Source organism: Corvus moneduloides, chromosome 2, assembly GCF_009650955.1.
Source record: "Corvus moneduloides isolate bCorMon1 chromosome 2, bCorMon1.pri, whole genome shotgun sequence".
Taxonomy (NCBI): domain Eukaryota; kingdom Metazoa; phylum Chordata; class Aves; order Passeriformes; family Corvidae; genus Corvus; species Corvus moneduloides.
The window spans coordinates 21511552-21536742 of record NC_045477.1 but is presented as its reverse complement, the minus strand read 5'-3'; the positions used below and the strand labels follow the sequence as shown (position 1 = coordinate 21536742).

Sequence of the window (25191 nt, the reverse complement as noted above, 5' to 3'; positions counted from 1 at the left end):
CTGGGACTTCTGGGATTAACACCCACAATACTACCTTTACACTTGGTATTTCAATTGTATTTCCAGTGAGTTTTCTGAGTAAAGGGTGTTGGTGTAGAAAAGCTCTCAGCAAAATGGAAGATAAAACTATTACTATTGAACTAGCAAAACTGTATGAAAAAAAACTGGTTTCTCTTTATCCTAAGTTTAGAAAACATTTCTGAATGCTTATGTCCTAGCTCTTGTCCTCTTTCAGAGAAATGGATTAAACAAAGCAAAAGTTATGAGATGAAGTAACAGAATACAAACTGTGGCTTGGACTGCAAAGAAGAGTGGCCAACAGCTACAGAAACATGTATTACCTAGGGTTGCTTTTGGTTGTTCGAGAGTCTGAGAAGTTTTAGGGTCCAGAAGTGGTGGTTTGGGGGCTAGAAAAGAAAAATCCAAGAGTAATCGAACTGATCAGTAGATGTATCAACACAAAGCCAAAAGTGTTATCATTCCAGTAGTTCAGGGGAGTTGTTTTTCAAACAGCCTAGATAAGCCTTACTCTTGTGTGTAACACCCTACACTCCTTTAAGCTTTGTTTCCTATAGAATCGCACACTGAATGATTGTGTGAGAGACTGCTTCTAAGGTTCCTTCCCCATATTTATGTTCTCAAGACATTTTTAATCCTGTATTTGATTCAATCAGCGAATAAACTTCTGTTATGGGAGAATAGTGAGAAAGGAGAGATGAGGAAGAAAAGAATGTAGTCTCTAATGAACACCAGAGAATCTATATGAAAGGAAACTTCTAAATGCCAAAGTTTTGCTGAAAATCCTAAATCAGTACTTGCAGTTAATTGTAAGAGAGGTTTAAGACAGTAAAGGTAGCTCCTGCTTTTTAATGATCTGTCTGTTTATAAGACATGAGAACAAACACATTTTGGTCTCGAATAATCCACAGCGTAATACTTATTGGTCCCGTACTTGAATCACTAAAGGAGGCAAATTAATTTCCCTTAATCCCGTATCAGAAGAAAATTAGAAGAGGTCTGTTTTTTTGATCAAAAGACAGAAAATACACGACACAATGATAATGTTCCTATGGTACTAGCTAAGATGTCATCTTTGCCATCGTGTGTCTTTGTGAAAGTGGGAGATGGGGAGTGGCAAAGGGGTTTATAAAAATAATAATCATATTTATTGCTTATATGAGTGATATTAAAACACCCTTGTGCCACCCAGAAAATTTTTTTCCATTCCAGTCCTTTAAAATGTTACAACACTAGAGAACTGGTTTATATTTTTATCACTGGACCCAAATGCATAAAACCGATGAGCTTAACTGTTGTTAAGTTAATGAGAGTTAATGACCAACTTTAGAATGATGACTTAGTCAGTATGCTCATGTGTTGCATAGCTCCTGTCCTTTTTAGAAAGTTTTTGCTTAGATATTTTTAGAGAACATATCTCCCTGCATACCAGCTTATGAAAATGATGTGCACAATTACCAGGTTTCACATGTTGTACTTCTGGGGTAGCAGATGGTTTCGGTTTAGAAGGAATAAGTGGTATTTCTTTTGGAGCTGAAAGAAAGAGCTCAGTTTGCAATCAAAAATTGTTTAACAAGCATTTCCCACAACAAACAGCACATGTCACAAGTTTATATCAGAGACGACTCAGTATGGAATGTCAAAGCCAGCTGATGAAATCAGATTTTGAAGTGTGGAATGGAGATGATACTGAAATGCTGTGAATTGATCAGAAATAAGATTCTGTGAGTCCAAAACAATTAAAATTTCCATTCTGAAAGCTGTGCATATCAGAGACAATCAGCACATGCGTGTGCATTGGGAGGAAAAGAAATAGAACACTAATAAAAGGATGATGGTGTTTTAAAAGGATGATGGTGTTTTATCATGCAGGAGACAAGTTTTACTTCTCTGAGACAGTCAATCCACCCAGAACCTTGTTCTCATACACAGGGTTGTCAAGACCAGTCAATATAATGACGATGGAAGAACAAGACTCTCTAACCAGGAAAAAGAATGATTATGCATGTGAAATGATATGCTGGAAGGAATGCATTCATATGGGATGGAGTGCTCAAAACAAACACAGAGTTTTTCACTGGGTGAAAACAACATTACCTAATGTTACCCTTGGCCATTGAAAAGGACGGGAAGTTTTAGGTGTGAAAGATTCCAGAATGGATTCACTTGTTGCTGCTGGAAGAAATGATGACAGTCATAAGAGAGCGAAGAGCTAATGGAAGAAACTCTTCTTTCATAAGCAAAAACAATTTGTTTTTACAAGAACAACAAATATTTCACTAATGCTTGGACATTTATCAGTTTAGTATGCATTAGGGAGAAATTCAGAACTGCACAGAACTTCAGTCGCTATAAATCAGTGCATCTGTGATGTGCAAAAGGTCTGGATGTTTATTTCCTCCTTCCTTCATTGCAACTGGTCTGGATCTCAATCACTGCCAAGTAAGATTTTAAGTAGAGCTTTTGAACATTTTAAGTTTTGGTCCAATACTTAAGGGAGATGGTACTGTGTAAATGTCAGTATTTAATGAAGAGGACATGTTGAACAAACAATTAGTCACACATTAAAACATATAAAAGTTGGAATAGAAAGCTGACAACAGATCCAGCTGTGGTTTCAGTCCAAAACCACTGAGTGTCTGTAACTGTTAACCAATTTCAAGCTGTTAAGGATGCACTAATGTTAACATTTTTAATGAGGCTACAACAATAACATAAAAACTACAGTTCACATCACAGTGTTTTCATCAGAACTGCTGTAAAAATACTGTTTTCTCAATTATCTATGTGGCCTATTTTTCAAAATACTGAATCATGTGACTGTGGGCTGCTATATGCATTGTAACTGTGAGAAAACACCAAGTTCAACCATTAGCAGCAACATAAACTTGAAATCAGCTGTAAGGGGTTAATCCAAATGTGCACTGAAAATAACAGCAGTATATTCATTTCAGTTGAGTTTTAGAGCATGGCTTGAGCTACTGAACTAAGAACTAGGTAGAGATTATTGTACCTGGTCCAGCATCTGCTATTTCAGGCTTACTAGGGGCCACAGGACTTGAAAGTACAGGCTGAACACCACTGAAAACTATAAAAAAACCAAGTCACATTATCTACGATATTAATTCTACACACAGCTTTTTTTGGTCATAGAAAAACAACCAAATAATGCGATAGGTTATACCACAGCTACTTTGCACTTTACCATAAGCACACCTTACCTCAGGAACGGAGCAGTACTGGTTTAGAGTGTGAGCTGAAGCTAGTGTTTGAAATGAGACCTAAAACTAAAGTGTTAGCCAACCAAAGCTAATATTGCTTTGGATCACATGGTCCACATAGTTTAAAGCGACCCAGAAAATACAAAGATAAAAATTTCTAACACCACAATAATAAAGATAAAGCACTTAAAAAAAATCTATAAAAACTAAGAAGCGCTGCAAGTATATTTCCCTGAAAACAAAGCACCTGCCTTAGTTCTCTTCACTGCTTTTGTGTCAATATTTTTTTAGTGAATTTTAGTGTCATATAATCTGTGTACATGTACACTCATGAAAAACAAGGGTAAAATAAAGTTAAAAAAATCACAAAGCAGCAAAGAAATAGTAAGGAAGCAGCTTCCTATGCTGGCAAGGCAATCTATGGTACAAAAACATATGTTCTCTCTGAGCATATAACAATTAGGCTTGTAAGAAAACAAGTAATTTTAGAATTCTCATTAAGATTTATTCATTATTAGTAGTATTAAACCAAGTTTACTTCATGTAAGTAAATCTCAAGATAACCCTAGAAGCTTTTTGAGAAATGAATGTGAGTTCAGAAACACTACCAGGTGAGCATCTCAGCAGAAAGCAAAAGTTGTCATGTAAAAAAGGATGCTTTTAATGATCATGACTCACACCACATGATGATCAAAATATCTAGGCTTAATAAAATTTCAAAAATGGCTGTCCAACACCAAAAGGGGTTTAACTGAAAAACTAAAGAGTTATTATTACCCGCAGTTGTTGTTAGCACATGAGGTGTTCTGGAAAGTGGAGGCATAGATTTTTCCAGGTCAGCTGAACTTGTAACTGTGGAAAAATGTAAATATCCCTGATATGGATTCATATTGATGCAGACAAAGCAAGGGGGGCAAAAATCAGAAAAAGAAAGATTGCTTTACATTGCTTTGCAAGATGCCAACACCACTACAATGGAGTTTCATAAATTTCCAACTTGAAAAGAAAGTAACAAAACCTCAAAGTTTTGAAGATGTCACATGCACCTAAGAGACACATCCTGACAGGAGCTGCAGTCCCCCTAAAAGCAGATTTATCAACAGGAGTCAATTGATCTGTGCACAGGTAACATGAAAAAACCTGTGCTTTTGACTTCACCTGCACCCAGAGAAGGAGACCTACGTACTTTAAATGCATGCAAATATGAATTTGTACAACCAGGTATTTCTATTGCCAAAGCTTTGGTTGTTTCTATACAGCAAATGCCAGTATTTTGAATTATGCATTTTAACATACCATACATCATGCAATTTTTCATTTGCGGTATTTTATCTAATTGACATAATATAAATTAACACAACTTTTGCGATACATTGAAGAGACAGGGAGTGAGGCAGAAAATCTGAAACAATACTGAAATATTGACTGCCAGGTTTAGGATAATTTTCCTTCTTATCTCTTGCACATTCGTAGCATTGCAATGAACAGAAATATAATCTTGAATACCTATGACTCCAGTAATAAAAGTTTCAAGGTTAAATAGTAACATAACTTGAAGTCTTATGAATAGAGAAACTTGCATAATAATGTGTATGATATAGCTACAGAAAATCCCCCATAGTGAAATGCCCCAGTCAAAAACATATCTTTATAACTGATAATGTATCCATCTAGCTATTGGTGCTATTGGTCCTAATCTATTCAACAGACTAAAACCACACAAAATAAAAATTAATTCCTGTGGTTTAGTTTGTATTTGATCCTATACCACAAAATATCACCATGTAATTATACAGCCTAACTGACACTGCAAACAAAGTTCTGCTTCAAACACCAAGCAATCAGAGCAAACAACCTCTAACTGTAACATCCTTGATGCAAAACCAAATACTAAGAAATGGAAGTATCATAAATACAATTTACCAGTCTTTATTTTTGATATTTCTGCAGATGCAGAAGTTTGGGACAGGAAACTAATATGATTAGAGTCCAGTGAAGCTGGAAAAAGAAAAAAAATACCAAAACAAAACATTTTTTTGGTATCATCTGAACCTATAGACTGAACAGTTTTCAACACATTACTGAGAAACTAGGGATTTCAGAAAAGAAAACATCTCAAATGAACATGCCATGGATTTGCTAACGTAAATGTGTGAAGATGCACTGGTGACGAAAATGATGAAGAAGCTGTTAGAAGAAATATGAAGAAGAGATCACATTACAAGAAAAGTGGAATTGCCACAGCCAATGCCAGAATTAAATATGGCTTTGCACGTATGGGCCCTTTCATCTCTACACTTAAGCTTTACTGCAATCTAGGCCCGAGAGAAGTAGGAGGTTGGCTAAAAGCACAACAATATCTCTTGGGACAATTCCCATCTTGCATTGCTGCCATAACTGCAAGATACATCATTACTGACAAAGGCTGCTATTGTCTCCAACTGTGAAGAAATACCCCATGATTCACCAAAAGCTGAAATGAGGTTTTGATCATAAAAACTGAACATGGCCTCAAAAGCAGAAACAGAGCAGAGCATTCCCACTTCCAGGTGATGGCAATGGAAAGGCGTGTCCTCTTGTGCCAGCCCAGCTGGGATTTGTCTCTTAGGAACGCTGTCATATTTGAATGCATCAGGGAAAGCAAGGCCCGCTACCCACACACAAAGAAGCAGGGAAATGGAGCTGAAGGCCAGGTGCAACAACGTGGTGTCTCTGCAGGATGTCACATGCTTCCTGCAGAAAATGCTCATCAGCCATGGAAAAAGCGTGGGATCAAACAACAGAATTGCAGAACCAGTGTGGCGAGTGCTTCGTTCTCTCCGTGGGAGATGACAAGGATGCCAGGTGGTTTGGGGTGGGAGGTGTGATGGGAAGTGAAAGAGATGGGAGACAGTGGGAAAAGAAGGCTGTTGCTAGTTACCCATCACAGTTTGTTGAGTTGCCAGGGAGGAAGGAGTGGTGGACTTCGGCCTTGGTCTTCGAGTAGCTAAGATCAAACACAAAAACCATCTTCAGGTCCTCAGACAGGCTGCTGTCACACACGTCACATCAAGACAGAGTTATAAAGAAGGGAACCCCATCCTGCTTGGGCCAGGCTACCATGTCACAGCATCACTCCCCATGGCGGCACAGTGCTTGCCTTTCAACTGGCATTGGCAGCCAAGCCACAAGAGGAAACCTAGAAACGGTTCCCCAGAAATGGCTGCAGAAAATTTACAGGTAAAACAATTTTTAGCAAGAAGCCATAAGGGTGCAGCCACATCACTGACCCACTTTTTGGGACACCAGCACATCTGAACAGGCTCATCACTGCAGAGGAGAGCATTGCCAAAGTAAGCCATGAAGGAGGGAATCGCTGGCTATTTACCCATCCTTGTGGTTTCCCGTGAGACAGACGAGGTCGATTCCAGGACTGGTCTCTCGGTTGCTACGGTCAGACACAGAAATGGTCTTGAGATCTCCACTCAGCCCTGCCACAGCAGCACAAGCAGCACCAGCTCACAGTGCCCTAAATGTCTGTACTTAGGGCCACACGTGCCCTTTCCTTGTGACTCCTTGAGTACCTTGTGACTCAAACCTGCAGGCAAGTATCTTGCTGTGGTTGCAACTAATACAATACTCCCTGAGCCTCAGTAGCTAAACGGCTCTACATCAGCAGAAAAATGCCTAAATATCCAATTCACCAAGCCACTCCTTACAGATCCTTGACAGATGCAAAACCCACAGTAATTGCAGAGAGAACATGAGCCAAGGCTCATCTTAGAATTCAAAATTCCGGATGACAAGTGCTGGGTATGTCTCCAATGCAAGTAGCTGCAAATACTAATTACTAATTATTCTAGCATGAAGGAATAAACTCCACATTGTGCTATCAATATTCAGTCATAATGTCAACCTTTCTTAAAAGTTCAAAAATTTTTGCAAATAAGTATTTTCTTACTGTTTTCACTGTTCTTGTTTTTACATATAATCAAATAATGTAAGTTCTCATCATTCACATGCAAGGCCTTGCGATTCCCTGTGAAATATGAAAATTCCTATTCTTCCTTACAGTTATAGTCTCTAAGCCAATGATTAACACACTTATTCATCAAGCTTGAACTTCAGTTCTCATTCAAAAAGATACAAATAAGTTCTGTATGCTAAAAAATCCACATCATCAAGAGGACATAAAATTTTGTTTCTGCCATATTGGGATATTCCATTCTAGAAAGGATTTTCAAAATAACAGGTGCCCATAGAATCACATGGGAATTCTGTGACAAATTGTTTTTGTCACCAGTCCCTTCAAAACTGATTTTTCAAGTGATGAAGAAAAGCATATGTTCAGACATCATAACCATGTCATTAATATGGCAAGCGTATTAAAGTGCATTAACAAACCACAGATATTGCTCAAAGCAGGCGAAAATTATGTCAAGTGATGGCAAGCAAAAAGAACAAAATCAAACTATCTTTTTATATCCTCCGCTGTTCCTTGGCTTGCAAGGTAAGGAGAAATAGATTTCAGCTTTGGTTTCTGAGAAACCAAGATTAAACGAGAGAACTGGCTTCAGAAATAGAGATGAACTTTTGTTTTTAAAGCAGTGTCAGTACAGAACTGTGTAAATAAAACCCATATTACACTCAGCTCTTTTACATAACTATTTGCATTCATTATAAGGTTATTCCACATTAAAATCAGGGTGACTTAGTTGAGTTAGTGTAGTATACAGATAGTTAATCTTTTAGTGAACTAAGCCTATAGAGCAGAAGATTAAGAAGAGTAATTGAGAAGCCTAATGATTAAGTATCTCATCATCTACACAAATGACTGACCATCTTGCTGAAAGATTTGGCATTGCCACTACCAGTAAAAAAATTGAAATGTTTGACTAGATTTTAAAATACAGTTTTTCTTATTTAAGTATTGTGAAATGATAGAAATTAGGACGGAATCATTGTTTACCCATCACTGTTCTCATGGTTTTCAGGAAAGGAAAAGACGTGGCCTCCAGAAATGGTCTCGGGAGAGCTAAGATTAGAGATGGAAACTATCTTGAGATGTTATGGCAGTCTCTCTATGCATATGAAAGCATTATTTTAATCACACCCAAATAAGTCAATATTTAAATTGTGGTTTCTTGTGTATACTCCTTCTACCAAATAAATCCTACATCAATTTATAGTCACTTGATATTACCACAAACCCCCAGCCACTAGCAAAACACTGCTCCTTTTGCACAATAATGGCAGTCATGATGCTCCAGAGCTGCCTTTTAACAGCAGTATATGACACATTCCAAAGTCCTTTCCAGGCATCAAATATTTTCCAACTAAAAATTGCAAACCAGTCAATGAATATATAGCCAGAACTTCTGCTCGCATCAAAGATACTGTGCACCTTATATTTAATCTCAAAACAATTAACTAGCTCTGATTACTGTACACTTTACCACACTTAAAAACAAGAACTTTGGGTCTAAACTAATAGATGCCTGGGGAAAAAAAAAAGGAAATAATAGATTCTCTGCTGAAAAATGCATAATAAAGATAAATAAAGATTTCCATCAAGATTTGGGCAAACTGGTAGAAGAAAATGAACTCGTGCTTATTTAACCAAAATCTCTAATAGAATAGCTTGATTAATTTACAAGTTTTCATTCTGAAGAGGTATGAAGTACTTTGAACAGACAGAATCCCATATCCACACTGGAAGACAAGGATAAGCTACAAGAATAGTCACATTTACTGTCCAGTAATTAGTGAACAGATATGCCAACAACAACGGTGAATGCAAAGATCACAATAAAAATCCCCTCTCTTGTCTAAGAAAGTATTATTGAAAAAAAAAAGTTTCTCATAAAAGCATAGAGTAAATTCAAACAGCTTATCTCAGAAAATGGAATCAAAGTTTGGGAACTGTCACCACACTTGCAAGAACGCATTACAGGAAAAGTAGAAGAGTATGAATTTGATGGACCAACAGAGAGAACATTTCAAACATGGAGTTTTTGTTCTGAAAGAATTCTGTTAGCCTCCTCCAGCCATAGCAAATAAAATCCTTCAAAAATGCACCCAAAGTTTGTGGGGTAGATTGTCAGGGGGTGGATTGAAAGGGTTTCAGATATTTCTCCCTTCTCACTGTACGCACTTCTCTGTGGCACAGGGCTGTGTACTGTCCTCTCCATCTTCATTTTGTTTGCTGAAAAATGGGAATAATACGTTTCAAAAATACGTTTTCTGAATGTCTGCACCTTTGCTACCACTGGTTTAAAGAAGTGTTCAATATAGCTGTTAAGATGGCAAATATAAAAGGAAGTACCTACTTAGTGTACAGGGGGATACGACAGAACATTTACAAATATCTACAGAGGTCTGCAATAGAAGGCATGATTCAGAGTATGCCAAGAGAAGAAAAGGAGAGTTCCTCTGTTCAGCATTAAGTTTCTCCCATAGAAGAAGAAAAATATGAAAGAAGTTGGCTTGATCATTTAGGAAACATGCAGAAAACTGACAAACCTTTATCTCCATAAATAAACATTTTTTTTTTTTAGATGTATCTAGACTATCAAGTCTGAAGCTGTTTTAAAAAACCCCAAACCCTGAACTTGCGTTTGCAATGCTCACTGTGCTACCTTTCATCTCCCCAACAGAATTTTTGTCGCAGCTGGAGAGTCCTTCTTAATGAGAAATATGTTTGAATATGCTATGAAACTTAAGGATTTACAGCTTGAACAACCATTAAGCTGTTTTAAAACCACAACTGAACATGGACAATAAATAGAAGATAAACCCACAAAGATAATTTCCTGCACACATCTTTCTCTGCCTCCAACATTGTAACTGACCAGGACGATGTCTTAAATACCAATAACCACAGAAATACACTTCAGTAGTAACAAAGTAAATAGAAAATAAAAAAGGGTATGACTTGAAGTAATACAGTAGCTATCTGTATCAGGATACACTGCATATAGCAGAGAAGTTAAAGTTTGGTTACAAGCCCCACAGTATGTCATAGTAAAATTCTACTACATTCAGTAGTACATAATTGGTCAGTGGCAATCATGGGTAATACTACTGATTAATACTGTAGAAGTGAACTCCAGACTTGGAAAGAAAACTGTAATCCAGTATTCTAAACATCATATATATTGCCTTAAACAAAAGTAGTACCCAATGCAGATTTTTTTTATCTTGCAGTTGCTCTTATCCCCGAAGTAAAGGAGATCAAATCAACATTTCACCAAAAGCACACTGGGAACCCTTCTGATAATTCAAGAACACTCAGTTTGCAAGAAATGCCAGTAATAGACTGAGCTGATGGTATTTCCATGACTCCAGATACTTTAGACATGAATTGTGAAACTGTCTGTGTTTCATTAAGAGCTGCACAGAAAATCTGGATTTAAAGTGCTGAGGAATCTGACTGTTGCTGGGACAGCAAACACACAAAGCTGTGTTGTTCAGGATGATGTCACTGCAAACACAAGCAAGATACTGCACACTTCAAAGTCTTTTCTGTATTGTGTGAATAAAGAGAAAGACATGTGGCCCAATATGGTGACAAGAAGATTCAGGATCTGATGCTAGACAGAACTCCTAAGAATAGTCTTCTTCTTCTACACTTTCTGGAGTTTAAATTACACCAACAGAAAGAAGAAAGTCATACAAGTTGGTGCAAAAGATCAGTCTTTTTGCACTTTGTACCAAGAATGCTTTCTAGCTCCTGATCAAGCAGTGACTGATACAAAACTGTTCTTTAACAGGCTTCCCTTTTAGACTTAGAAGAAAATGTGTTCACAGCAGAAAAAAGGCAGCAAGTGTCAATGCGATGAAAACTAAACGTAAACTACTTTTTGCTGCAAGAGAGTTTTGGCAACAACTTGAAATAGACTTTGGATGAAATTGTCATTACTGAATGGAAATTAAATATTTCTTCTTGCAGGGACACTAAACAAAACAGATTTTTGAGCATTGATAAAACTGCATTTGTTCAGTGTCTCATTTTGTAAGGTATTGGTAAGTTAGCTTATTTTATGAATTGAGAAATTGAAGAAGCCTAAAGAAAAAATACTGACAAGAAAGAACAGGAAAACTATATAGATTATTATATATTATTAGGTGTAATTAATTTAAATGTCAATAAAATACCATCATTCCACCAGTTTAATTTCACTGGGGTCTGGTATAACAGGTTTCAAGGGTGTTTGAAAGCATCAGATCTACCATAGAAGTATCTGGTCAAGATCAGTTTGTTGCAAATGTTTTCTTTAATTACAATGTTGTGCCATTTATTTAAAAATGTGTACTCAAGCAATATATAGCAATACATGTGATATTGCACATTTTTGTTTCTATTAGTCTCATGCCTATGCAGTCTCCCTTTCTCGCAGCAAAATGTCTAACTTAAATCACTGCTTTAAATATATTCAAATTAAAGTACTTAATGGTCTATTCTCCACCATTTGGATCCCTATGCGTTCATTGCTATTGTTCCTGCTGTTTCTATGGGACTTACTCAACAGTTTCGACCCTTAGAATAGTTTCACTCAGGGACTTAAACAAAACTTATATTAGCTTTCACTCTATCCCTCTGCACTATTGCAACTTAAAAAGAGAACTCTACTTTATGTAATAAGACATGCCTATAAACATCAAACACAGCAATACAGACTTGTAAATATACCGGGAATGTAGGCCAAAATTAGAAGAGAATATTTACTACTTCATGCAAAATTTCCTAAATTAATCTGGTATTTGAGAGAGCAACTTACAACAGTTCTGAAATTATTTTGAATCATATTAAACTTAACTAACAATATACCAAAGTTTTGATTAATCTCTGTGGCAATTTCTATTTAAAATCAATTTTTCAAGTATTACCAGGTACAGTTGATGGCATTTCTTGGATGCCAGATGTTTCAGATCTTGAAGTAATGTGCTGATTTTCATCAAAAGCTGAAATAAAATCTGGAGTTAAAATTAGAACTGGCTTCAGATCCACAGTATTTGGCCAGTAGCTGTTGCGCAGTTCAAGACAGTATTGATGTGAGATCAAGCAAGGTGACAGCAGCTGTAAAGATCAGCTGAGAAATGAGGTGTTACACGAACACTGAAGCTAGTGTGAAATGAAGGAAGGTCAATTCCAGTAGCTCATGTGAAGCAATCTTCTTCTCACTGGCCTCGTTTTAAAGTACTCATTCTTTGAAAGAAAACTGCAGCTACCAGAAGAAACCTAGAGGCAACATAAGCTAGCAGAGGTCTTTTTGTGGATTCTTATTCAGTCAGTGGGGGGAATTATTTTCCAGCTTAGATTGCACAGAAATGGCTGAGTTGAGCAGGGGTGGGGGTGGAGCGTGGGGAGAAAGCTTAGCATCAAGCAGTCTTCAAAGCAACATGTCTGAATGAACATTGGCACTCTCCACAGCTGCTGGATGGGATGGCAAGGGATGGAAAAGCTCATGGAATTATATGCTATTTACCCATCATGCTCCCTCTGGTTTCCACGAAGGGATGAGAAGTGATTTTCAGGCCTGATCCCCGGGTAGCTAAGATCAAATATGAAAATAGTCTTGAAACAATAAGTGAAATCAGCCTTTAGATAAGGTGATCTTCAGCCCTTACCAGGTCCAAGGGATATAAATTTATTTTAGATTTTTTGTATACACACTTCTAATTGATATTTGTGGTAGCCTGCTCCATTTTTGTCTCACGGGGTAATTTTTTTTTTGGATACACAACATCTAATTTTAGGCATTAACTACAAGGCCAGCTGTCTGCATCTGATTTTAAAATTCTATCCAATAGCAACAGCTGACAGCAAAACCCTTCTCCCTACACTTCAGTTTGGATGTGCCAGATAAGTCTTTTAGATAAGGAGTTGCAAATGCCCAATATTATTTTGATACAGCATGCACACAATTTTCACACAGGTGGTATCAAAACTTTTTCCAACAAATTCATATTTTGGCCAAGAATCAGATTTTCCCTGCAACTGCCATAAAGCTGCTTCAACAGAAACAGGATTATTGAGACAGACCATCCGTCTCCAGAAAATGGCTTAAAAATAGTTTTATGTTTTTCTGACAATACATTAATGAAAACACAAATGCAAAAAAAAAAAAAAAAGAAAAAAAAATTGGATTCTATCAGCCCCTAAGACCATCATTTCCATTAGAGAAATTATGCAGCCTAGACCAGGAAAGAAACATTTCTGTGAGGGGTATTATATGAAAAAATGAAGCGTAGGTGCTCTTAATGTTAAGAACATTCACGATTTAAGAAAGTGTAAGGCCAAGTAATAAGTAACCTAAGTAGCCCAGTTCTTTAAATCAAGAGAGAAGGCTGTGGTAAGTTGGGGAGAACAATGCTGCAGACAACAGCAAAGTCATGCCTGGTAAACTGCTAAAATGTTTCTGTCTAATGAAGATAGAAATGACCTTGTATAGAGTTCTCAGCTTCAAAAGAAAACAAAAATCTTGCGTTCATGCAGAGGCAAGATAACTGTCAGCACCGCCCACTGAGTATTAGCTCAGCTGTATCATGTTTGTGTTCAGTGTGAATTCTGCAACAGATAAAAGCTTCTCTAAATTTATCTGTGATGAGAAGCTAAAAGAACACTGATCAAACCTTAACAAAATAAGACTAGAGAAACCATGAATAGTGTATGTATGTTGTAATAAGCTAATTTTCAGAAGACAAATTATGTTAATGCTCATTAACCCAATTCCATCTGATTGGTCCCCAGAAAGAAAGTGATGTTTGATATACTGATGTAATAAAATATCTCTTGCTTAAATCATGCTAGCATGAACAGAACCATTGATGAAAACATCACAGCAACCTTCTACTATTTTTTTATGACTATATTCTGGGAAAAATATCATGGTCAAATACAAATGCATAAATTGTGCTTAAAAACCTATATTCTTCATGAATACATGGAGGGAAATAATAAATTATTAGCAGAAGTAACTGTAAAAATAACTTTTAGCACCAAAATGCTGTACTGCAGCAGCCTTTTGACTATTAGAGACTACTTAAAAAGCTATAACAGGAAACCAAAGTCCAATCAATGAATGTCTTCAAAAGGTGTCTACTAGGTAAAGAAAAGCATTCCCCCTGCAAAAGAAAACTGTTTTGCTAATAACCCAAAATTCATCAAACCCAAGAGTTTCCTCTTGAGTGCTAAATTCTGCTCCACTGACCACATCAGAACCCTTCAGTAATACAATACTAGCCTGAAAGAGCCAGGTGGTATCAGGATCACTTACTTGAGGCTAGAACTGCTAATTATACACTATTACAAATAACATGAAGCCATAATGAACAAATGAAAGACCACTGGAGGGAACATTAAAAATACAGGACATATTACAGACATCTGAATTGTACCACCTAAATACAAAGAAAAATCAAGGATAGATAATAAAATAAATGTCATTTACCAGTCTCTCGCTCTGACATTTTTGCAGATGTAGAAGTTTGGGGAGTAGAAGTGACATGAAGAAAGTCAAGTGGGGCTGGAAAAAAATGGTGGCTTATTATTTAAAAAATACATGAACCATGACACCATGGCATCACCTGCAACCATGGACTCAATGGTTTAAATTGCAAACAATAAAGAACTGAAAAAAAAAATACATTCTGCAAAATTAGCAGAATTTTAAAAAGAAAGAGGTTAATGTGCAAAGATGTGTAAAACCACACAAATATAATGCAAAAAATTAAACAGAATGATACAAGGAATATGGAAAAAAATTCCCATGTGGTTAGAAAGAATGCAAGATTGAAAAAGTACAAGACCACTGGCCAAGAGAAGTCAAGGAGAAAGCAAATTTATGAGATGAAGATACTGGAAAAAATCCAATTTAAAAATTTGGCAAAAATAAAAGAACATAAAAAGTGATTCAGACAACATCACCAGGCAGGGAATCAGAAAAGAATATCCTTAGCCCAGCCAAATTTATATGATTTGTTATAATTACAAGTATCTGATTTCTCCACATTAAAACCAAGAAAGCTCAGAAAATTAATTTAAGTAATGCAAGGTAGGGAATGTAAATTCCCTGGAAAAGATTCCAAAGTGAGTGAAATATCTCAGTTGATATGAAAGCAAGACTGCTCCAGACGAAAGTGCCAAGTCACTTAATACTGTTCATTACATTTTTAACTTGCACTCAGCTTCAGATATTAGTCTCACCAGCCTGCTCACATAATACTTTGTTGCTCCATGGGCCACAAAATACTACAGGGACACAGGACTGGTCTTGCACACCTGCCAGTGTGAAAGAAGCTGTTGCCACAAGCATCTCCACCACTGTCGCCAAGTGCCATAGCCAATGCCTGAATTAACTATGGTTTGCATGTATGGCCACATTTATACCTACACTTAAGTTTTACCCCAATATAGGCCAGATAAGTAACAGGTTGGCTAAAAGCACAACAGTATCTCTTGGGACGACTGCTGCCTTGCATAGTTGTCAAATCTGCAAGAAATATCATTACTGCCAGAGGCTGCCGGCGTCTCAAACTGCGAAGAAACATCCTGTTATTAACCAAAAGCTGAAATGAGGTATTGATTTTGAAAAACCTAACACAGCCTCAAAAGCAGCAACAGAGCAGAGCATTCCCACTTCCAGATGATGGCAATGGGGAAAGGCATGGGCGGAAGAAAACCAGCAACCTTGAGAGTCAGTGGTGAGGCAACCAAGAGCTGCAGCGTTGCCCAAGGAATGCCTGAAGGACAGCTGAACTGCTGTGCTGTGTTCTTGTGCCAGCCCAGCTGGGATTTGTCTCTTAGGAACGCTGTCATATTTGAATGCATCAGGGAAAGCAAGGCCCGCTACCCACACACAAAGAAGCAGGGAAATGGAGCTGAAGGCCAGGTGCAACAACGTGGTGTCTCTGCAGGATGTCACATGCTTCCTGCAGAAAATGCTCATCAGCCATGGAAAAAGCGTGGGATCAAACAACAGAATTGCAGAACCAGTGTGGCGAGTGCTTCGTTCTCTCCGTGGGAGATGACAAGGATGCCAGGTGGTTTGGGGTGGGAGGTGTGATGGGAAGTGAAAGAGATGGGAGACAGTGGGAAAAGAAGGCTGTTGCTAGTTACCCATCACAGTTTGTTGAGTTGCCAGGGAGGAAGGAGTGGTGGACTTCGGCCTTGGTCTTCGAGTAGCTAAGATCAAACACAAAAACCATCTTCAGGTCCTCAGACAGGCTGCTGTCACACACGTCACATCAAGACAGAGTTATAAAGAAGGGAACCCCATCCTGCTTGGGCCAGGCTACCATGTCACAGCATCACTCCCCATGGCGGCACAGTGCTTGCCTTTCAACTGGCATTGGCAGCCAAGCCACAAGAGGAAACCTAGAAACGGTTCCCCAGAAATGACTGCAGAAAATTTACAGGTAAAACAATTTTTAGCAAGAAGCCATAAGGGTGCAGCCACATCACTGACCCACTTTTTGGGACACCAGCACATCTGAACAGGCTCATCACTGCAGAGGAGAGCATTGCCAAAGTAAGCCATGAAGGAGGGAATCGCTGGCTATTTACCCATCCTTGTGGTTTCCCGTGAGGCAGACGAGGTCGATTCCAGGACTGGTCTCTCGGTTGCTACGGTCAGACACAGAAATGGTCTTGAGATCTCCACTCAGCCCTGCCACAGCAGCACAAGCAGCACCAGCTCACAGTGCCCTAAATGTCTGTACTTAGGGCCACACGTGCCCTTTCCTGGCAGTACCTTGTGACTCAAACCCACAGGCAAATGTCTTGCTGTGGTTGCAACTAACACAACACTCCCTGAGCCTCAGTAGCTAAATGGCTCTACATCAGCAGAAAAATGCCTAAATATCCAATTCACCAAGCCACTCCTTAGAGTTCCTTGACAGATGCTAACAGTTTTTGCAGAGGTAATATGGTGTGGTGGTGCACCTCACCCCCCCTGCCCCACCCTTTCCATGTAAGTGAAAATCAGAGTAGTGGTATTTCACCACTATACCACCACAGTGGTATTTTTTGAGCAATCTCTAACACACTAATTCGGGACAATTGGCAACTAAGAATCACATCTATGCATTTAGAATTCAAGATCTGATCTCACTTTATCCTACAGTCAATGAAATCCTTCATTCTCAACTCAACATCTGTTTGTACGCTGAAGAACAAGTACCTTTACTGAAGTGATCTCCTCATACCCTGTTATCCTAATTTTGCACAGGGAGAATGCACAACCTAATACACAAACCAGTGTCAAATCTAGTCTATGTGTTCTCACTAGCACTGTGCATCTCTGCCCATTGCTTTGTGCTTGGCTTCAGGTTTAAGGCAGGCAAGACTTGTGACAGTTTACAAACATGCACGTGGATGAAGTCATGGCAATAAGGAAATGGTGCTGAGTGATTCCTCTGGGATATTTTGATATTCCCGATCTTTGGAAGTGGAAACCCTTCTGTTCAGGTCCCTTCGACTTAATCCTTTTCTAGCAACATTCAATGACTCACTAACCAAAGTGTTTTTATCTGCTTAAGAACAGCAGGTAAATCTTTTTTCTGCCTGTGGAGGTGCTTTTCCAATGTGCAAAAGGAACAAATTTGACATGTTAACGCTTACTTAACCATTCCTGACAATGGGCCTCCGTATATCTATCTATCTATCCATCTATCCATCTATCCATCTATCCAATCCTCCACAAGAAAATCTGGACAAGCTAATTGTTTACCAACATAAAAAAAATTAATCTTGTCATTGCAATATTTCATTCCAAATCTCTGAAATGTTGCAGTAGATGCAGCTACTTTCTGTCTCTCCAGCTTTACACAGAGCAAGTCAGAATAAACCCTCTATTTAGCAAAGCATTGCTGTGTCTTTTTAGAGACTGCCTAGATGTGAGGAGAACTAAAAAGACAGATATCATTACCAGCTGAGATTGGTGGCATTTCTGGCATGCCAGATGTTGTGAATCTTGAAGAAGGAGGCTTCCTTTCACCTAAATCTGGAAAGATAATCTTGTGTTAAAAGGCTTAACTGCCTCAGAGCTACCTGGATAGCTCAGGAGTTAGCAAACAGATGTTGCATTGTTAAAATGGAAGCACAGGGGAAATTGCAAGTCAGCTGGGCATTACTCTGTCTCATGGACTGTTAGGCTGGTGTGGAAGTCAATGTGGAAACCAGGTGACCTAACTATTCATACTAATGAGCATTCTTATTATTACTTAATAATCTTAGCACATAATGCACGGCAGATAGTAAGAGAACACCTTTGGATCCAGAGAGTAGTCAGTGGGCCAGCCTTTTCACGGAAACATTACACAGAAATATGTGTAAGTTTTTTATTCCCTCTCACAATAAAGTTCTCTCAGCACAGGAAAAAAAACCCCAAAACTGAGAAAGGCAGGTCCACAGCTGGGAAGCTTAATAATGAGAAAACCAAACACAACCAACTAAAGGGAACTCTCCTCTTTGCCCCTGATCCTCCATCTACAAAGATGAATGATGAGTGCAGACGAGCATCTAATTAGCAACAGCAATAAGTGGTATGAACTACTGAGGTGGTGATAACTAAAGCAATGCAAAACTTCCAAAAATAGCAGCAAGGTTAAAAAAAACCCCACAAAATCTTTGAAACTATAATAAAGTTAACTTATCAATTTTGCCCCACGCCATTTCTAACAACTGAAGCTCTGTAGTAATAATAGGCATGGATACTTCCAAATCAGTAGTATCTCTAGCTGCAGTAAAAAAACACCCCAAAACCAAAACTCCTGAGAAATAATTTCATGTAAGTAACTTAAGAAGGAACATTTGGTGGAGAGAAATTTGAAATTTTATTTTCTACTGCTCTGCAAAGCATTTTTTTTTTTACTTATTTGTTTAAAAATGAACCTCCTTTGTCTATTTCAAATACCATCACTAATTACTTAGCTGAAGATGTTATTCTAGTTTTCCCGTGTGTGCAAATATTCACAAAGAGTTTTACATGCACATTATGCAAAAATAGCACCTTGAAGAAATAGCTCTACAACTTAAACCTTATCTATCCATGAAGTCAAAAATTCTTCATAAAATTTTGGGAAAAATGTGTTTTCAAGAGATTAAAGTATTTTGGCACCACTTCATTAAGTCACTTAGCTCTATGCAGCATCTCAATTTCAGCCAACTTTTTTCAGTCAGGTTTAGTCCCAGGTATCCTATGTAAAAGAAGGAACTTATCTGATTTAAAATCATTGCCTGGGAGTGGGATGCTTTGTAGAATAATGCAGTAAACCTGAACTATACTGGGATGCCAAGAACCAGTAGGTTATTCAGCAGAGAATTTAACACAGTCCTGCTGCATTGGTCAGAGAAGATGTGGGCAATGAACTGCTTTCCTTTCCCCTCCATCTCCTCCTACCCCTTCACCATTGTCCTCACCTCTCAACTTCATCATGCTCAACCAATGCTTTAAAAACTTGAGCATCCTCTCCTACCTAAGGCTACAGGAAAAACAATCTATTCCCAAAGCTGTAACTCAAAGTAGAGTTAGTAGGAAAGGCCTGGCCTTAGCTGTGTTGACTTTCTTATTTAAAGACAATACATAGGAAAAAATCACAGCAAACTGTATATGAACATTGAAAAACTGGCAGGAAGAAGGAAACAAAAAAAATCTTATCACTAGAAAGTATGATATTTTACTTGACTGGAGCAGCCTTAAGCCTTGCAAAATTTGAATCTTTTCCCGACACACCTCTTTGATCAATACTGCATTATTCTGTAAGCTAGTTGTGGACTTGCTTTAGACTTGTGCTCTGCCTGATCACAGGAATGAGGATGTTGATACAGGAGTTGAAAAAATAAGATGCAGGGCAACACCCAAGGCAAGAAGTATGCAACAGCTGTCTGAAATCATCAGCATCAACATGGAAGCAGCAACAAACTTTTCAGCACCAACCAATCAAAGGTTATGCTTGCGAAAGAATATTACTAGAATTTACCAGTGCCTGGTATATCTGAAGATGTAAAAGTTTGGGCAGTAGAAATAACAGGAAAAGAGCCATATGAAACTGGAAAATAAAAGCAAAAATAATGCTGTGTGGTTTTGAAGTGACAAGAAACATTCTGCAACAGCATCGTATTCCTTCATAAGCTGACAAAACTTTTGCATAATATTTAACACGTTATGTTCCACAGAAAGGTACAGTCTGAAATGTACAATAACTGATTAAGTGTGACTTCAAAATGATTCCTAAAACCATGCATTAATACCTAATGCAATTAATGACCAAATTGTTATCAGACTCACACAAAAAGAAGGTGAAATATAGAGTTAAAAAGAGGAAACACAAGGCTATTCAAAATAGGAAAAAAATTACGGATAAAAAGTAGCAAACTGTTATTCATGGAATTTTTTTCTAGGATCAGGAAGGAGGATATCCTGGTGCTGAAACTGGAGAAGGAAAAAGGATGACAAAACAGGAACTGGACCAAATGAAACATAAAAACTCTTTTGTCAGACATGTGAAGAGCTGACTACTGCTGTAATCAATCTCCCCCTCAGTAATGGATTTCCCTCAATGTTAATTTATTCCAAAATCATATGCATCAGGCATTACACTATTGGCATGCTAATGAAATGAAATCTTTCCAACTGGCTCTCATCTTATTCTTTTTTCCCTTCTTTTGGAAAACTGTCAGTTGCCCCAGGCAAATAACATCTATTAAATAAGAGAAACACATAATAGAAATTTTGTAAGGACCAACTAGAAAGCATCTGAATCTTCAGTGGTATGTTTTTATGGTGCCATTTTAGAAATCTGGGCAGAATTATGTCTATGTTTATACACAAAGGTTAAAAGAAGAGCGGTGGTTTCAAAATATGTTGGAAATTCTTCAGTTTCCATTCATCTCCTACAACTCAGAATCCTTCAGCAAATCAGGATATTCTACTTATGAAACTCAGGTGTGGACAGTCCTATTTAAATTTGGTATTTACAGTAAGTCCAATTTAATTTTAAAACTAAGAATTACATGCTGTTGCCAAACATGGAAAAACGCCCTGAACTACTCGTTTAGTATTTCATATAAAATGTCACAAAGAGATCTGATACTTGATGCAGGGCTTTCATACCTACAGTTGTTCTTCATTTATCTCAAATTGAACAAACTATTTAATGAGAGGCACTGTCTCCTCCACTGTTGGGAGGATTAACCTCATGAGAAACCGTTACCGGATTGGGTTGGTTGCACTTCTATGGTACCAGATGGTTTGGATCCTGAAGAAACAGTCTGTTTTTCCTCAAAAGCTGAAAAAAGAACCTAAGTTTAAAATGCTGAGAGAGCTGTGACTTGATGGATTAGCATCAAATAGCTGAGTGAAGGCTGTGCAGCTCCAGACGATGCTAATGCAAAGCTGAGCAAGATGGCAGATGGCCTAAAGGGAGATGTGAGACAACAGCCGTGACAAGGGGAGGTGATGGCTGCAAACAGAGGTTTCTGGCCTTGAAATGCAGGTTCCACATGCTTGAAAGATCTCTTACCAGCAAGGTATTCTCTCTTATTAAATTTTCTGGGTAAGAGCTGCAGCTAAACCGGAAGAAGTAAGGTAACAACGAGACATGACAACACTGTGTTTAGGCAGTTTTTAAACTGAGAGTAAATACATTTTTCAGGTGGTTACACAGACACAAGAATGGTGAATAAGCAGCTCTCTGTGAGTGTTGGTAGCCAAGATTAACATTTACAGATCTACATGATGCTAAGATAATGGAAAAAAATCATTGAACTAATCTGCTAATTACCCATTTCCATCTCTCTTGTTTCTGCAGAAGATACGGATTTCAAGGCTGGCCTCTGAGTAGCTAAGAGCAAACATGAAATAAAATTTTATCATTCCAAGACAGACTCTCTCCTTGCAAGTGATACAAAATCTAATTTCAACTGTAACTAGCAAGTTTTTATTTGGTTTGAATGTCTCTTCATTCCATAATTTTTACCCCATTCATATTTGGGCATGTCTTATCTAATCAAGCTGAATCATTATTACTTAAGAGATTTTATTCACAGCGAGGCAGCTACAACTGAAACACAACTAATTTGATATTCATACCACTTGCAGGTGTCCATAAACTGGTCACTATTACATAATGTATAACTGTTTTTAAAGGAGTTGCAAGGGGAAAACGTAAGAAAAGAGTGGTACAATGAAATCAGTGAAATAATTGTGAAAGTTAGTAAACAACACCTACTATCTGTTATCTGTAATGAGGATTATTACCAAGACCTTCTGGGTTGTTCACTTTGAAGTATGGATAACCTGAGGTGTGCTTTAATGAAAATGGAGTCAAGATGGAATTGGGCATTCTTACCTAAAAGCCATCATGAACAAGCTTCTACCATGTGCAGGTTTTGCACTACTGTCCTGCTACAGATCCTACCCAACAGTGTGTACTGGTCAGTAGCCATTTTACTTTCTGTTAAAAGCCTCATTCAAATAATTAGGTGTAGTGTTCATTTCTAGTATAGGCAATATGAATACATGCCAAAAAGTGAACAGCCTTTTTTTCATACATTAGATCTGCTTTCCCATTTACTTTCAATCCATCTTTTCACATTAACAATTTGGATCTCAGGTGACTATCCTGATATAGTTGGACTCAGCAGCTGGATCAGATGATCATTGCAATGCAAATCATTCCCTTGCAAATGGAACCATTCTATTCTATATTTATAGAGAAGAAAATACTCCCAACAAAATACGTACGATTCACAGCTTTTGGCACAAGCCTCCATTGATCCATTTACATCCAGTAAGAACTATAAGGGATCTCCCAAAGGCATCAGAACATTGAAGGCATGTGAAGAAAGCTATCTTTCCAGAAACATTTGAATTCAAAATATACTGACCACACACGAAGTTTACAAAACAAAGGAGAGATCTCCCTCTAGCACAATCAAGATAGAAAAATAAAGAAGAACATTCTTCAGGGGAACTAGGGCAGAATACAAGTCAGGCGCAGCTGAACTTCATAAATTAAATTTTGCTTGCTTTGCTGATTTTATGACAGCAGGTGATCAAGGCATGCAGAGGCACAGTGCAGAGAAATCTCTTCTGTATAACCACCCCCTGACTCTCACAGAATATCTTTGACTTCAGCAGTGACTTCATGGGGAGCACAGATGGTCCAGCTGACCCAATGACTTGACCTAGCCTCACATAATGAAATCCCACTTTTGCCAAGTGAAACTATTCAGAGAGAATGCAAGACATGAGAACAAAACCAGAATAAATACTAGAATGAAATACTTATTTTTTCCTCAAGTGTTGCTATTATTCCACCTTTACCACTGAGACAAACACAGGATTTTTTTTCAGAAAGAAAGAATATTTCACATCCCTAATAATTTCCAGTTTTTCAGCTACATTTATAGCAAATAGGTTCTTAAATCATCATGTCTCTCTCTTTCCAATGCTGCCTCTAACTGGATTTAACCAAATGTCTTTCACTACAGTGAAAACAAATGTCTCTCCCCATCCCCTCAAACACATCTGGAGAAGAGCTGTCAAAAAAATCTATCAAATTAAGAAGAAATTGTGAAGATTATTTTAATGTACTTGAGAATCTTCTTCAAATATGCATTTCATTAACTAAGAGGTGTTCCTGGAAGTTATTTTAAAATTTGGCAGACTACATTAAGCAAAAGTATGCTGTCTAAATAAGCCAGCACTACTCTATGATAACTTCCTGACTAATGCTTAACAAAATATAAATGAACCTGATTCAAGGGCCCTCCAGGTAACTAGAGTAATAGCTGTTAATACAGAAAGCAGCAACAAGCAATAGTTTTGGTAGAATGAGCTATTTATGACTAACACAAACCCAGAGAAAATACAGGCCTGTTATGAAATCAGAGGTCTTGGGAAAGGGAGACACAGGGTATGACGTAGAGGAGAGGAGGCACGAGATGGTAAGAGATGGGGTCTAGGCTTGGCACTGGACACCACCTGCCACAAACAGCTCGACAATGTCATTTGCAAAAACTGCACACTTGGAGCTGGACAAAATTGAGTTTAGAGTAACAACAAGGACACAGAAATAATACCTAACATACACAAATGGCACCCTGTGGGGTGAATTTACATCTGAGATGTCTCCCAGCAGAAGAGAGTAAGAAAGAAGGGAGGAGGAAGAAACCATCCACACAAACATCATATTCTTCCCACTCCACATGCTCATAACTTGCTGACACATCCCCACTCATCACCAACACAAGCATCAAAGCATTAGCTTAGGGCCCAGTTGTGTAATGAAAGGGTGTACAAAGCACCACAAAAAGGGTAGAATATAAGGAGTTTGTGTGTTACCGTTTCAGTTATATTATTTCTCTTATTGGGACAAGTTTTGTGAAGACAATTTTTCACTAAAGTTTACTCATATTTACAAAGAAAGTAATTACCAAGTTCTGTCAATGGACTTTTTGGAGCATCAGGGATTCTGGATCCAGAAGGAAGTAACTGTATTTCATTAGAAGCTATGATAAAAAAATAACCAGAATTTTACTTGATTAAGAATACTACAGGGCACAACATATATTTATATTTGGCTTATGGACCACTCACTGCTGAAAACAATGATATTTAATCAAAAAGAAAAAGTAGCTCCAACTTAGAAAAAAACCCACACATAAATTGTCACGTAAAAAGGTATGCAATCTTTTTTCCCTAGCTGTTAAACAAAGACCTCTAAATCATGAGAATCTGACAGTGAACATCTATCAGTAACTATGAGCAGCTAGTTTAAAATTAATCAATGATCCATCTTGATTAATTTCCATATTTCAATCTTTGAAACATAGCAGAACCAAGGAAAGTTGAGTATGGTTAAAAAAACCTGATTAAAAGTTAAAATGAAATAGATTGACTGATGGTTTAGCTTCAGTAAATTCCGGAAATCTGCTGTCAAATGTAAATGAAAAAAGAAAAAAGTG

The 25191-nt window shown here is 37.8% G+C and overlaps 1 protein-coding gene across 1 annotated transcript in view; it reads right to left on the bottom strand.

Moving 5' to 3' along the window:
* ABI3BP (ABI family member 3 binding protein) overlaps positions 1 to 25191 on the bottom strand; it is a 126883-nt gene that overhangs the window by 57467 nt on the left and 44225 nt on the right. The window contains exons 10-28 of the mRNA XM_032094251.1: positions 24661 to 24735; positions 22005 to 22064; positions 21435 to 21509; positions 20202 to 20270; positions 18149 to 18223; positions 16786 to 16845; positions 16339 to 16404; positions 14672 to 14746; positions 12707 to 12772; positions 12108 to 12182; positions 8188 to 8253; positions 6607 to 6666; positions 6160 to 6225; positions 5163 to 5237; positions 4017 to 4091; positions 3032 to 3106; positions 2116 to 2193; positions 1477 to 1551; positions 342 to 407 (exon numbers count right to left, since the gene is read on the bottom strand). Coding sequence (XP_031950142.1) covers positions 342 to 407; positions 1477 to 1551; positions 2116 to 2193; positions 3032 to 3106; positions 4017 to 4091; positions 5163 to 5237; positions 6160 to 6225; positions 6607 to 6666; positions 8188 to 8253; positions 12108 to 12182; positions 12707 to 12772; positions 14672 to 14746; positions 16339 to 16404; positions 16786 to 16845; positions 18149 to 18223; positions 20202 to 20270; positions 21435 to 21509; positions 22005 to 22064; positions 24661 to 24735 — 1332 coding nt within the window. The remainder of the gene's footprint in view (positions 1 to 341; positions 408 to 1476; positions 1552 to 2115; positions 2194 to 3031; positions 3107 to 4016; positions 4092 to 5162; positions 5238 to 6159; positions 6226 to 6606; positions 6667 to 8187; positions 8254 to 12107; positions 12183 to 12706; positions 12773 to 14671; positions 14747 to 16338; positions 16405 to 16785; positions 16846 to 18148; positions 18224 to 20201; positions 20271 to 21434; positions 21510 to 22004; positions 22065 to 24660; positions 24736 to 25191) is intronic.